This window comes from Scyliorhinus canicula, chromosome 20 (assembly GCF_902713615.1).
Source record: "Scyliorhinus canicula chromosome 20, sScyCan1.1, whole genome shotgun sequence".
Lineage (NCBI taxonomy): Eukaryota > Metazoa > Chordata > Chondrichthyes > Carcharhiniformes > Scyliorhinidae > Scyliorhinus > Scyliorhinus canicula.
Window position 1 is genome coordinate 86,835,100 of NC_052165.1, and position 15,043 is coordinate 86,850,142.

Here is a 15,043-nt window from a genome sequence, read left to right on the forward strand (position 1 = left end):
CACAATCCTCTATTCGAGTGGCCAGGACCTGCGCCATTAATTTGGCATCTACATTCAAGAGAGAGATTGGCCTGTACGATCCACAGCTTTCCGGATCCTTGTCACGCTTCAGGATTAGAGAAATTGATGCCTGCGATAACGTTGGGGGGAATGTTCCCAGCTCCTTGGACTCGTTGAAAGCCTAAACCAGGATCGGCCCCAGTAACCCAGAGAACATCTTATAAAATTCCACTGGGAATCCATCAGGTCCCAGGTCTTTACCCGATTGCATCTCCCCCAGTCTATCTATCACCTCTCCAAGCCCAGTCGGGCTGCCCCAGGGCCTCCACCAGCTCCTAATTTATCTTCGGGAACTCTAGCCTCCCCAGGAATTGATTCATGCCCTCCTCCCCAACCGGGGGTTCTGACTCGTATAGCTGGCTATAAAATTCCCGGAACACTTCATTCCCCGCCCCAGGGTCCGTCACCGTCTTCCCCCTCAAATACTTTATTTTCCCAATTTCTCTCGCCGCCTCCTGTTTCCTCAGCTGATGCGCCAGCATCCTGCTAGATTTCTCCCCATGTTCATATATTGCCCCTTTTACCCTCCTCAGCTGAACCTCCGCCTTTCCTGTGGAAAGGAGCCCAAACTTCATTTGAAGTCTCTGGCGCTCCTTCAGGAGCTCCTCATTTGGAGACTCCGAATATCTCCTGTCCACCTGTAAGATTTCTCCTACCAACCTGTCCATCTCCGCCCGTTCAGTTTTATCCCTGTGGGCTCAAATCAAAACACATTCCCCTCTAATGACCACTTTCAGTGCCTCCCAGACCACCCAGCTGCAGTCTCTCCCATGTCATGGATCTTTATGTACCCCCAAATGGCCTCTCTCACTTGCTCACAGATCTCCTCATCCTCTAACAGCCCTGTATATAGTCTCCACTGTGGGCGCTGGGACATCCCCGTGTCTGCCCGTAGGTCTATCCAGTGTCGTGCATGATCTGAGACCACAATTGCTGAGTACTCAATGTCCTCAACCCCTGCTAACAGTGTTTTATCTAGCACGAAGAAATCTATCCTGGAGTATGCCTTATGTACATGGGAGTACAATGAATATTCCCTGCTCCTTGGTCTCTCAAATCTCCATGGATCCACCCCTCCCATGCGCTCCATGAACCCCTGCAGTTCCTTTGCCATTGTTGATAGCTTCCCCGACCTTGCACTCGACCGGTCCAACCTCGGGTCCAGAACCGTATTAAAGTCATCCCCCATGATCACTCACTATACATCTTGATAAAGAATTCAACCATGTTACGGTCATTCATCCCCAAGGGTTCTCTCACAATTAGATTCCCAACTAATCCTTTCTCATTGCACAACACCCAGCCCGAGATGGCCTGTTCCCTTGTTGGTTCCTCAACATACTGGTCTAGAAAACCATCCTGTAGACACTCCACAAATTCCTCATCTATTGTACTGTGACGTGGAAACATAACAGCATTCCTTTTGTCACTGAGATAAAATCCTGGAGAGTTGCTGGCCTAGCCAGCATTTATTACCCATGTTTTATTTATTTTGAGTCGGTAATTCTGAGCTGCCACCTGAACCATTACAGTCCATGTGATATATACCCCCACAATGCTGTTAGAAAGGTTCCGGCCTTGCGGTATGCAGGCTTCAATATTTAAGGAGTTGCAAATATTTCCGAATACTGTGCAATTATTTGGGAACTTCCTGAATTCTGACCTGATATTAATTAATTTTTTAAGTCTGATTGGGCAGAATCAGCTGTGGCTATTTTCAATGCCGAGGTCAATTTCAAGTGGTTAATCAAGTCTTATTGTTATTTAAGAGTTCTGTAGCAGTTTGATACGACTGAGTGACTTTCTATACCATTTCAAAACGCCATTAAGAGCTGTGGCTCTGGAGTCACATGTAACCAGAGCGGATAATAATATCAAATTTCCTCCCATAAGAACCATAAGAAATAGGAATAGGCCATCGGCCCCTTGAGCCTGCTCCGCCATTCAATAGGATCATAGCTGATCCGAAATTCCTCACATCCATTTTGTCTGCAATTTCCCCGTAACCATTGAATCCATTACTGATCAAGAATCTATCTATCCCTGCCTTAAATATACACAAGGAATCTGTCCCCACAGCTCTCTGTGGCAAGGAGTTGCAAAGACTCACAACCCTCTGAGAGAAGAAGTCCCTCCTGATCTCAATCTTAAATTAGCATCTCTTTATTCTGAGGCTATGCCCTCTAGTCCTAGACTCTTCCATAAGAGGAAACCTCTTTTAAATCTTTGTCTGATCTTGGTTTTCTTTTGATGCCTGTCCTGGCTGTTTTTAAAACTACAGACATATGGATTTGATTTGAACCTCCACACACTGAAATCTGCTATTTGAAATGACTCAGGCACATCCCTTGATGCTGTGTTTTCTGTGGCATATCTCGTGATGTAATTTTGATGGATTCGACTAGCAGCCAAGATCCCCTCTTCTGAAACTCTGGGACATTCTGATTGTTTTTGATTGGGATTGGTAGAGCTTTTCAGAAGATTTTGGAGCAGAAGACAGGTTCCATTTTTGCTTTCAGTTTTGGTCTGAGAAGGAGCTGAGCAGAAGGCTGGAGTATTTTTTCTCTCTGATATCTCAGCTGGAGTGAGCAGGTCTGGACTCTCAGTCATCTGAAGGTTTGATCCTGATTTAAATGCTGCAAGCATTCTTCCCAGCCAGGTCTGTGAAAGCCTAGCCTCTGTTTGGAAGGCTGGTGAAGACGTAATGCTGATAGCTCTCCGCTGAGAAAGGGCCTTTTACTTTCTCTTCACTAGAATTAATCTTGATCTGCAGAAAGAGCAGCCAGGCATTCCAGAGGAAGAGTGGATGGAAAACCCTCTTGTAAATTCTCATGGTGAGAATTTCAGTTTGACTCAGTCAGGCTGATGGTCCGTCTGGTGGACTCAAGGTAGAATATTTTCTGTGAAAGCCCAGGTCAGTGGAGGGAAAGGTAACTTTCCAGAGGAAGCCTTACAGACTGAGAGTTCTAGATGGAGACACACATTAAAAGATCAAAACCAAATGATAATTTCAGCACTTCACATCCTTTGAAGATTACTGACTACAAAGACTGCTACCTCAGCAGTGAAGAGTCTAATCTCTCATCCATTATGATCCCTGTTATTTTGAACCAATCCTACCCTTTCCATTGTGTGTCTGTCTCATGTGTGTCTGAATGGAGGGTGGGATGAGGTTTTTGGAATAGGTTATTAGTAGACCGTTGTTCAAGTGATTATTATTGTTTCCATTTCATGTTTGTCATAGAATCATAGAAAAGTTACAGTTCAGAAATAAGCCATTCTGCCCATCTTGTCCATGCCAGCCCAAGGATACCCAGGTGCCCTGTAGCCTAGAGCACTTAAGATGCACATCCAGGTACTTTTTAAAAGAGTTTAGGGTCTCTGTCTCCACCACCAACTCGGGCAGTGAGTTCCAGACTCCCACTACCCTCTGTGTAAAAAAGGTCTTCTTTATGTCCCCTCGACACCTTCTGCAATTTATCTTGAATCTATGTCCGCCTAGTTCTTCACCTAGAATTCTTCACCAAGAGAAACAATTTTATCTTGTCCACACTATTTCTTCTTCTCTTAATTTTGTGCACCTCAATTAAGTCACCCATCAGCCTTACTTGTTCCAAGGAAAATAACCCCAGCCTATCCAATCTCTCCTTGTAGCTATTCTTCGCTTATAATGAGTAAATTGCACAGTGGCACAGTGGTTATCACACTGCCTCACAGCGCCAGGGACCTGGGTTTAATTCTGGCCTTGGGGTGACTGTCTGTGTGGAGTTCGCACATTCTCCGTGTATCTGCGTGGGTTACCTCTGGGTGCTCCGGTTTCCTCCCATTGTCCACATGTGCAGGTTAGGTGGATTGACTGTGCTAAATGCCCCTTGATGTGCAGATTAGGTTACAGAAATTGGGCGGGGTTGGTTGGGTCGAGTGCTCTTTGGAGGGTCAGTGCACTCTAGATGGGCCAAATGGCTTCCTTCTGCACTGTAGGGATTCTAATTAGTTTTAAAAATGTTAATCTGGTGCCTATAAGTCATTGGAGCAGTTGAGGGCCAAAGATCTCAGGAAAATATACAAATTATTGGTTAATTCACTTATGTTGGGACTCCCTGGCCTGTGGAGCCGGAATTTACTGCACACTAGCTCAGGGTGTTATCAGAAAGGATAATGGAATATTGGCCCTTGGCTCAGCCAGGGTACCAGGTTGGCAGTGCCGTGGTGCCCGAGTGGCACCAGGAGTGCCAGGGTACCAGCGTGCCCAGAGCCCAACAACGCAGAGGCCCCCGATCATTTGGGAGACCCTGTAGTCCTTTGCATGAAAATCTTAGGCTGGATTCTCTGTTTCTACAGCTGAGGGCCAACGCCAAAATCGGTGCCGAACCCTCACCGATTCCGGGAGCGGTGAGGGGCTAGCAGTGGCGCCGGGTAAAACACCTGGCTCCCGCATCAAAAACGGCCGGAGAGGGCAGCACGTTGGCGCACTGGGTTAGCCCTGCTGCCTCACGGCGCTGAGGTCTCAGGTTCGATCCCGGCTCTGGGTCAAAGTCCATGTGGAGTTTGCATATTCTCCCCGTGTTTGCGTGGGTTTGCCCCCACAGCCCAAAGATGTGCAGGCTAACTGGATTGGCCACACTAAATTGCCCCTTAATTGTAAAAAATGAATTGTGTACTCTAAATTTATTTTTAAATGTTCTTTTACAATTTTAATATATATTGTAAACAGTTGTGATCCCAGCACTGATCCTGTGGACCCCTCCCCCCCTCCCTTGTTACAAGTCGCCAACCTCAAAAAGAACCCCTTATCCCAACTTGTAGTTTAGTGCCCATTCGGCAATTCTCTATCCATGCCAATATGCTGCCTCCAACACCATGCACTCCTATCTTATGACTTCACCTTTTGTAGGCACATTGCTGAACATCTTCTGGAACTCCAAATACAACACATCTCGCACCTCTATCCGCTCAGGCTGAGACTTCCTCGAAAAACTCTAATAAATTAGTCAGCCACAATTTTCCTTTCATGAAGCCATGCTGACTGTGCTTAATTACATTATGATTTTCCAAATGTGCTGCTATTACTTCCTTAATAATTAATTCCAACATTTTCCACATACTGCTCGGAGTAGGTGAGATATTCAGTGATCCATCCCAACTATGGAGACACCGCCAAGTTCTCACTGGGGAGAGGCCATTCATCTGCTCTCAGTGTGGGTGAGATTTTGTGTTTCATCGCACATGCTCTCACACATCAAGTTCACAATTGATTACAGAGGTTGGATTCTGCTGTTCTGCTCTCAATTGCATCCAGGACTGCATTTTGTTAATTTTGTCAGTTGATCAATAGGGATGGGTGAAGGGTCTCTTCCTGCTGGACTGATTGGTCTCACAAATCTTCCTCCAGTGGGCTGATGATCATTGAGCCATTTTGTGAATTCCTGGTTTCAACTTTCACGAGCATCACATAGTGAAAGGGGTGGTTGGAAGATATTTAGTTCCCATTTCTGTTTGGAACTTCTGAAAGCATGCCACGTTGCCATGAAAATGGTAAGAAGTCTTACCATGCTCCGAAACCTCGTGTTTGAAACAAACCTGTTAGACGTTAACCTGGTGTTGTAAGACTTCTTACTGTGCTCACCCCAGTCCAACGCCGGCATCTCTACATCATGGCCATGAAAATAGGCTATGGTGGTTACATGGTTCCTTTGTTTAATTTATCCACTTGTTTTTCACAAAGTAAACTGTTGAGGTTTGAAAGGCAAGTTGTCTGTGGTAGATTGGGACATTACAACAATAGGTATGACAATAGACAGGCAATCACTAATTTTTAAGGTATTACTACATGTTGGCATCAAATCTTTTAAGGAACAAAAAGCCACAGGAAAAGTGATGCAACTGTGGCTAACGAGAAAATTTAAGGATTCCATTAGATCAAAGGAAGAGACTCATAAAGAGGCCAAAATATCCGTACGCCTGTGGATTGGGAATTGATTTAGAATTCAACAAAGGAGGACCAAGAAACTGATAAAGAGAAAATAGAATATGGGATCAAACTGACAAGAAACATAAAGACCGACTGGAAAAGCTCCTATAGGAATGTGAAAAGGAAAAGATTAACAAAGATCAATATGGATCCGTTCCAGGCTGAGACAGGAGAGTTTATAATGGGGAATAAGGAAATGTCAGAAAAACTAAACAATCTGTATCTGTCTTCACGGAGGTAGATATAGAAATCGTCCCAAAAATACGAGAGAACCAAGGGGACTAGTGAGCACAAGGAACTGGATGTGGTCAGCCGAGGGGCTGGTTTAGCACGCTGGGCTAAATAACTGGCTTTTAAAGCAGACCAAGGCAGGCCAGCAGCACGGTTCAATTCCTCCCCGAACAGGCACCGGAATGTGGCGACTAGGGGCTTTTCACAGTAACTTCATTGAAGCCTACTTGTGACAATAAGCGATTTTCATTGTCATTTCATTTCATTTCATTTTCATTAATTGAATTCAAGTTTCCCCAGCCACCACAGTAGGATTTGAACAAATGGCTGTGGAGCATTATCTGATTGGCTGGTTTATTAGTCCAGGAATATTACCACTATGGGCAACAAGTTGAAGTTAATAGATTTGTTTGTAGTTAAAATTTAAAAATATGTAAAGAATTAAACACAATCTTAAATTATGCGATTTAAGGAACTGTTATTGTCTCATTCATTGCAGGAGGGGTTCGGTCAGTGATCTTCTGGCCGAAGGATCCAGAATATAGTCTTGAAAATAAAGATACGGGTGAAAAAGTTTCAAATGAAGTGAACCAAATATTCAGAATCAGCAGCACTATAGCAACACCCCATGTGCCTATTATTGACTGTAAGGGTGTGGTATCTCAGGTCTGCAGACGTACCCGCAGACAGAAGTGTAAAGAATGTCAGATATCTGATCATATTGACAGCTTGAAAAAGGAACTGATTCGTTATTGGAAAAAATCTGAAATCGATTATGAAATGGACAACAAGTGTTTGGAATCTCTGATTGACTGCACATTGCATTGCTATGATGTACTCCTGAACTGTAACCATGGCAGGATCAGGAAGATCCCAGACTTCACTCCAGCCCTTGTGGCTCATTCGTTGCAACTGTGCTTCCTGCTAGCTGCTCGATCAGGTTGGTTAGTAATATCAAGAGCTGTTGTTAGTGTCAGCACCAAATACTTCTTTTCTGGCTCGATCCCCAAGTGCCTACTTTCTTCATCCTGATTTTAGTTGATTTTAGTGGTTAGTAACATGAAACAATTTAAACTAAACATAAGTTAAAGAATCCAAGAAGGTGTTTCTTATACTCTCATTTCTGATCTAGATGATCCAGATCGTGGTGTTGGTGCAATAATCTACAACAAGAGACACAGCATTGTAAGTGAAGGCTGCATATTTGGAATATTTTATTCATTGCTGGTATGACCAGCTTTTACTGCTCATTCCTCATTGTTCTTGAGAAGGCTTCAGTGAGCCATTTTCTTTACAATTGCGGTTGTGTAATGTAGATACACCCACAGTGCTATTACTGTGGAAGTTCCAGCTCACCGATCCAGTGATTGAAAAATGAAATGAAAATGAAAATCGCTTTATTGTCACGAGTAGGCTTCAATTAAGTTACTGTGAAAAGCCCCTAGTCGCCGCATTCCGCCGCCTGTCCGGGGAGACTGGTACGGAAATCGAACCGTGCTGCTGGCCTGCCTGGGTCTGCTTTAAAAGCCAGCGATTTAGCCCAGTGAGCTAAACCAGAAGGAACAGTGATATATTTCCAAGTCAGGATGTAATGTGACATGGAGGCGAACTTGCAACCTCTGCTCCCCTTGACCGTCTAAATTGCTAGATTATAGGTTGACAGATTCTTGGTACATTTCTGCAGCGCATCTTGTAGATGTCATACCTTACAGCCAGAATATAGTTATTGAAGGGAGTGAATGTTCACCAACTCACAACAGTGAGTTACAACAGATCTACCGTTTGGTGTGCCCGAATGGCGACGCAGCAGTAGATGCTGGGAGATCCCTCTCCCAGGAGCTACCTGGCTCGCCATGCCTCACGAGATCTAACGCGATCTCGAGACTTTGTGATTTGAATCCTGTGGGTGGGATCAGTATTTGGCAAATCTGCGTCTTCGAGCATGAAACTAGTCTCACTCTAAAATACTGCTCGCCTGATCTATCGAGGCCCTAGGATCTAACCCCTTCATCTCAGAGACCTTGGGTGAGCACCGTTTGGTGCTGGAGCCCAAGGAATTGGAGGCCCCTGGGTGGCTGCCCTCTGGGCAAGGTGGCACTCTGGCACTGGCAACCAAGTGGAGCTCCTCAGTGCAAGAAACAGACTAAGTGCAGCCTTGGCAGGGCGTTCCCCGCTGGGGCCCTGGATTGCAACAGAGTCCCGTTAGATGGTGTAGTGTTTCTCAGCGCTGCGAGCGTTGGGAAGCTCATGGCTAAACGCATTTGTCATGAAATCTATTGAAATATGAACAAAGAACAAAGAACAATACAGCACAGGAACAGGCCCTTCAGCCCTCCAAGCCTGTACCGGTCATGATACCACCTGTTATAACCTGCCTGCTTACCACTGGCTGGGGACTAATGGTAATCCCACAATCCTTTGGGAGTATGAGCTTCCCCAATAAGGGGGCAGAGAAATCATTAGCAGAGTCCCTGCATAAATATAACTGGCCAGTATGGAACCAGCTAGAGAGGAGTGAGCAGTAAGGGAATTACTGCTGCTGTTGTATATGATGTGGAGATGCCGGCGTTGGACTGGGGTGAGCACAGTAAGAAGTCTTACGACACCAGGTTAAAGTCCAACAGGTTTGTTTCAAATCACTAGCTTTCGGAACACTACTCCTTCCTCAGGTGAATGAAGAGGTATGTTCCAGAAACATATACTGTATACAGACAGTCAAAGATGCAAGACAATGTGCTGAATGCGAGTATTTGCAGGTAATTAAGTTTTACAGATCCAGAGATAAGGGTAACCCCAGGTTAAAGAGGTGTGAAATGTCTCAAGCCAGGACAGTTGGTAGGATTTCGCAAGCTCAGGCCAGATGGTGGGGGATGAATGTAATGCGGGGAATCCAAGGTCCCAGTTGAGGCCGTACTCATGTGTGCGGAACTTGGCTATAAGTTTCTGCTCGGCGTCCTGAAGCCGCCTTGGAGAGTACTTACCCAGAGATCAGAGGCTGAATGCCCTTGACTGCTGAAGTGTTCCCCGACTGGAAAGGAACATTCCTGCCTGGCGATTGTCATGCAATGTATGTTCATCCGTTGTCGCAGAGTCTGCATGGTCTCGCCAATTTACCACGCTTCAGGACATCCTTTCCTGCAGGCTATGAGGTAAACAACGTTGGCCGAGTCGCACGAGTATGTACCACATACCTGGTGGGTGGTGTTCTCACGTGTAATGGTGCTCCGAAAGCTAGTGATTGGAAACAAACCTGTTGGACTTTAACCTGGTGTTGTAAGATTTCTGCTGTTGTGTATATATACATGTTATTGTACGTAAAGTTTTCTTTCTGTTCCACAAATTTGTGCTGGATTCTTCGTGGCCCTCACAAAACTGGCGACAATGGTTAAAGTGGATAGCTTTCTTCGCTGCTGAAACCATCTCCCTAGATTTTTGTTGGATACAGGCTGGAAGTTTTTTTTTGTTACACCACGCCTCTTTAGGGATGTTTGGATGTCTTAAATGCTGCGCTGGAGAGTTAGAACCAGTACGCACAACGGATGCGTTAGTATTTCCGGGCAAACAAAATCACCGAAAACGAGCGCAGGTGGTCATTTTGCTCACCGCCTGCGGCCCGCAAACGTTTGGAGCGATATGTACCCAACCAAGACGTTTGATGAACTTGTGACCGAAATCAAAATGCTGGCCCGGAGTTATGTCTGGTGGCCAGGCCTCGACACCGACATTGAGAAGGTGGCCCAAAACTGCTCCATTTGCCAGGAGTATCAGAAGCTTCCGCCGGCCGTACCCCTACATCACTGCGAATGGCTAGAGATGCATAAGAGGTGCAACGATTGAGAAGATGAGTTTGTCTTTCAGTACGCATGGCCTCCCCGAGGTGCTCGTCACGGACAACGGCACTCCTTTCATAAGTGAGGAGTTTGCGAGGTTCATGAAAATAACTGGCATACGCCATATCCGCACCTGTACATACCACCCGGCTTCTAATGGGTTGGCGGAGGAGGGCGTTGCAGTGCAAACATTCAAACGGGGCCTAAAGAAGCAGTCTTCCGGATCGATGGACACGAGACTGGCTCGTTTTTTGTTTTTATATAGGACCACTCCACATGCAGTGACTGGGGTAACTCCGGTGGAATTCCTAATGGACCGGAGACTTTGCACCCACCTTACCATGGTTTTCCCGGATATTGGCGCAAAAGTACATCGCACTCAAGAATGGCAGGGACATGGCCTTATCTCGGCATCGGCTGATTCGGCAGTTTGCGCCTGATGACCCGGTGTTCATTCGAAATTTTGCTGGTGGTGCCCAGTGAGTCCCTGCCGTTATCTTTCGATGAACGGGCCCGATCTCTTACCAAGTGCAAGCCCAGGGTCATCTCCAGTGCAAGCACGTAGACCATGTTCGGTCCAGAAGGCTGCCTCTTCCAAAGATTCAAAGGGCAGCACGGTAGCATGGTGGTTAGCATAAATGCTTCACAGCTCCAGGGTCCCAGGTTCGGTTCCCGGCTGGGTCACTGTCTGTGCGGAGTCTGCGCGTCCTCCCCGTGTGTGCGTGGGTTTCCCCCGGGTGCTCCGGTTTCCTCCCACAGTCCAAAGATATGCGGGTTAGGTGGATTGGCCATGCTAAATTGCCCGTGGTGTCCTAAAACGTAAGGTTAAGGGGGGGTTGTTGGGTTACGGGTATAGGGTGGATACGTGGGTTTGAGTAGGGTGATCATTGCTCGGCACAACATCGAGGGCCGAAGGTCCTGTTCTGTGCTGTACTGTTCCATGTTCCATTCCCTGCCCCCGGAGCTCACTTCTACAGCTGCAGAGACCAGACACAGTGGACGGTATTCCTCATGATCTTCCGCACTCAAAGCCTGCACAAGTCGTTGCAGAAACAGGTAAAGATAGGGACGCCAAGAAGACAGAGGCTTTGGACTCCGACTCCGAAATGGAGATACAGGACGCCTCAGAAAGGGAGTCCTCGGTCCCACGGGCCATGGATGTACAACCGTTACGCCATCCATCACGGAAGCGCCGTTCTCCTTCTCGTTACACACCGCCTGATCCAGCGCCTCGGGCGGCAAAACGAGTCTGATGCCCTCCTTCGCCAGGGTCTTCGGTGGATTCCTTGGACTTTGGGGTGGGGACGGATGTTATAACCTGCCTGCTTACCACTGGCTGGGGACTAAAGGCAATCCCACAATCCTTAGGGAGTATGAGCTTACCCAATTGGGGAGGGGAGGGGGGGGGGGGGGGGGGAGGCGGAGAAATCATTAGCAAGAGTCCATGCATAAATAAAGCTAGCCAGTATGGAACCAGCTGGAGAGGAGTGAACAGCAAGGGAGTTACTGCTGCCGTTGTATATATATGGTATTGTAAATAAAATTTTCTTTGTGTTCTACAAACTCATGCTGGATTCTTTGTGGCCCTCACAAAACCATCCTTGGCCAAAACCCTCAGCACTTCCTTTTGCCGTACCCCTCCATACCCATCCTATCCATGTATTTGTCGAGATGCCTTTTGAACACCGTAAAAGTATCTGATACCACAACCTCCCCTGACAACGCGTTCTAGGCACTCACCACCCTCTGTGTCAATAAACCGCCTTGCATATCTCTTCTAAACATTGCCCGATGGACCATAATCCTATGCCCCCTGGTGACTGACCCCTCCACCCTGGGAAAGAGTGCTTGCCCATCCACTCTATCCATGCCCCTCATAATCTTGTAGATCTCTATCAGGTCACCCCACAACCTCTGTCATTCTAATTGAAACAGTCCGAGTTTAGTCAGCCTCTCCGCATAGCTAACACCCTCCAGACCAGGTATCATCCTGGCAAACCTCCTCTGCACACTCTCCAAAGACTCAACATCCTCCTGGTAGTGTGGCAACCAGAATTGTGTGCAATTTTCCAAGTGCAGCCTTACCAAGGTTCTATACAACTGTAGCATACTTGCCAGGTTTTATACTCGATGCCCCTTCCAATGAAGGCAAGCATTCTGTATGCTTTCTTGACTACCTTGTCCACTTGTGTTGCCACTTTAAAAGATCTGTGGACATGCACACCTAGATCTCTCTGACTTTCTGTATTCCTAAGAGTTTTGACATTTACGGTATATTTCGGTACCATATATTTCGCAGTACGGTATACTGTTGGGGAAGCACGGTAGCATGGTGGTTAGCATAAATGCTTCACAGCTCCAGGATCCCAGGTTCGGTTCCCGGCTGGGTCACTGTCTGTGCGGAGTCTGCGCATCCTCCCCGTGTGTGCGTGGGTTTCCTCCGGGTGCTCCGGTTTCCTCCCACAGTCCAAAGATGTGCGGGTTAGGTCGATTGGCCATGCTAAATTGCCCATAGTGTCCTAAAAAGTAAGGTTAAGGGGGGGTTGTTGGGTTACGGGTATAGGGTGGATACGTGGGTTTGAGTAGGGTGATCATTGCTCGGCACAACATCGAGGGCTGAAGGGCCTGTTCTGTGCTGTACTGTTCTATGTTCTATGTTCTATTTCCCCTCGATGTTAGACCTACGAAAATGCATTCCCTCACTTGTCAGGATTAAACTCCATTTGCCATTTCTTTGCCCAAGTCTCCAACCTACGTATGTCCTGCTGTATCCTCTGACAATCCTCAACACTATCTGCCACTCCACCAACCTTGGTGTCATCCGCGAACTTACTAATCAGACCAGCTACACTTTCCTCCAAATAGTTTATGTATACTACAAACAACTGGGACCCCAGCATAGATTCCTGTGGAATACCACTAGTCACAATCTTCCATTCAGAAAAACACCCTTCTACTACTTCTACCCTTTGTCTTCTGTGACCGAGCCAGTTCATCTTTGTCACCGCCTCGAAAAACTCGATCAAGTTAGTGAGCATGACCTCCCCTTCACAAAACCATGCTGTCTATCACTAAAGAGTCAATTTGTTTCCAAATGGGTATAAATCCTGTCCCTGAGAAAGGTGGGAAAGGTGGGACCTGTACAGACAGGACGGTTTGCACCTGAACCAGAGGGGCACCAATATCCTGGGAGGGAAATTTGCTACTGCTCTTCGAGGGGGGGGTTAAACTAATTTGTCAGGGGGCTGTGGAAACGAGCTGTAGTCCAGAAGCCAGTGTTGAGAGTAGTGAGGTACTGAGGAGGGTATCAAGGTCGCAGGAGTGTACCAGCAGACAGAAAGGTGGGTTGAAGTGTGTCTACTTCAATGCAAGGAGCATCCGGAATAAGGTAGGTGAACTTGGAGCGTGGATTGGTACTTGGGACTACGATGTTGTGGCCATTACGGAGACACGGTTAGAACAGGGACAGGAATGATGGAAGTTCCGGGGTATAGATGTTTCAGTAAGAGTAGGGAAGGTGGTAAAAGAGGTGGAGGAGTAGCATTGTTAATCAAGGATTGTTTAACGGCTGTAGTTCGAAGGGAATCTGTCGACTGAGGTGATATGGGCAGAAGTTAGAAATAGGAAAGGAGCAGTCACATTGTTAGGAGTTTTCTATAGGCCCCCAAATAATAATAGAGATGTGGAGGAAGAAATTGCAAAACAGATTATGGATAGGTGTGGAGGTCTCAGGGTAGTTGTCATGGGTGACTTTAACTTTCCAAATATTGATTGGAACTTCTATAGGTCGAACAGTTTGGATGGGGCAGTTTTTGTACAGTGTGTGCAGGAGGGTTTCCTGACACAATATGTGGATAGGCCGACAAGAGGCGGGGGCCACATTGGATTTGGTACTGGGTAATGAACCAGGCCAACTGTTAGATTTGTTTGTGGGAGGGCACTTTGGTGATAGTGACCACAATTCGGTGTCTTTCACGATTGCAATGGAGAGGGATAGGGCCATACGGCAGGGCAAGGTTTCTAATTGGGGGAGGGGTAATTATGATGCGATTAGGCAAGAATTTGGGAGCATAAGATGGGAACAGAAACTGTCAGGGAAAGGCACAAATGAAAAGTGGAGCTTGTTCAAGGAACAAATACTGCGTGTCCTTGATAGGTATGTCCCTGTCAGGCAGGGAGGAAATGGCCGTGTGAGGGAACCATGTTTAACAAAAGAGTTTGAATGTCTTGTCAAGAGGAAAAAGGAAGAGTATGTCAGGATGAGAAAACAAGTTTCAGTTGGGTGGCTTGAGGGATACAAGGTAGCAAGGAATGAACTAAGAAAACGGCTTAGGAGAGCTAGGAGGGGCATGAGAAGTCCTTGGCGGGTCGGATCAAGGAAAACCCCAAGGCCTTTTACTCTTGTGTGAGAAATAAAAGAATGACCTGGGTGAGGTTAGGGCCGGTCTAGGACTGTAGTGGGAACTTGTGCATGGAGTCAGAAGAAATAGGAGAGGCGTTGAACGAATACTTTTCTTCAGTGTTCACCAAGGAGAGGGGCCATGTTTTTGAGGATGAGAGTGTGATACAGGCAGGTAGGCTGGAGGAGGTAGATGTTCTGAGGAAGGATGTATTAGCAATTTTGAAAAACCTGAGGGCCGACATGTCCCCTGGGCCACATGGGATATATCCAAGGATTCTTTGGGAGGCAAGGGATGAGATTGCAGAGCCTTTGGCTTTGATCTTTGGGTCCTCACTGTCCACAGGGATAGTGCCAGAGGATTGGAGAGTGGTGAATGTTGTTCCTCTGTTCACGAAAGGGAATAGGAATGACCCTGGTAATTATAGGCCAGTTAATCTTACTTCGGTGGTCGGTAAGTTAATGGAAAAGATCCTGAAGGATAGGATTTATGACCATTTGGAAAGATGCAGCTTAATCCGGGATAGTCAACACGGATTTGTGAAGCGTAAG

General features: G+C 46.7%; 1 protein-coding gene across 6 annotated transcripts in view; it reads left to right on the forward strand.

Moving 5' to 3' along the window:
* Nucleotides 1–15,043, forward strand: part of LOC119955119 — a 192,947-nt gene that overhangs the window by 101,164 nt on the left and 76,740 nt on the right. For 5 of the 6 annotated variants that reach the window (XM_038781009.1, XM_038781010.1, XM_038781008.1 and 2 more), the window contains 2 exons: nucleotides 6,762–7,202; nucleotides 7,395–7,447. In XM_038781009.1, the coding sequence (XP_038636937.1) occupies nucleotides 6,762–7,202; nucleotides 7,395–7,447 (494 nt within the window). The remainder of the gene's footprint in view (nucleotides 1–6,761; nucleotides 7,203–7,394; nucleotides 7,448–15,043) is intronic. The other variant, XM_038781012.1, reaches the window with a different exon arrangement.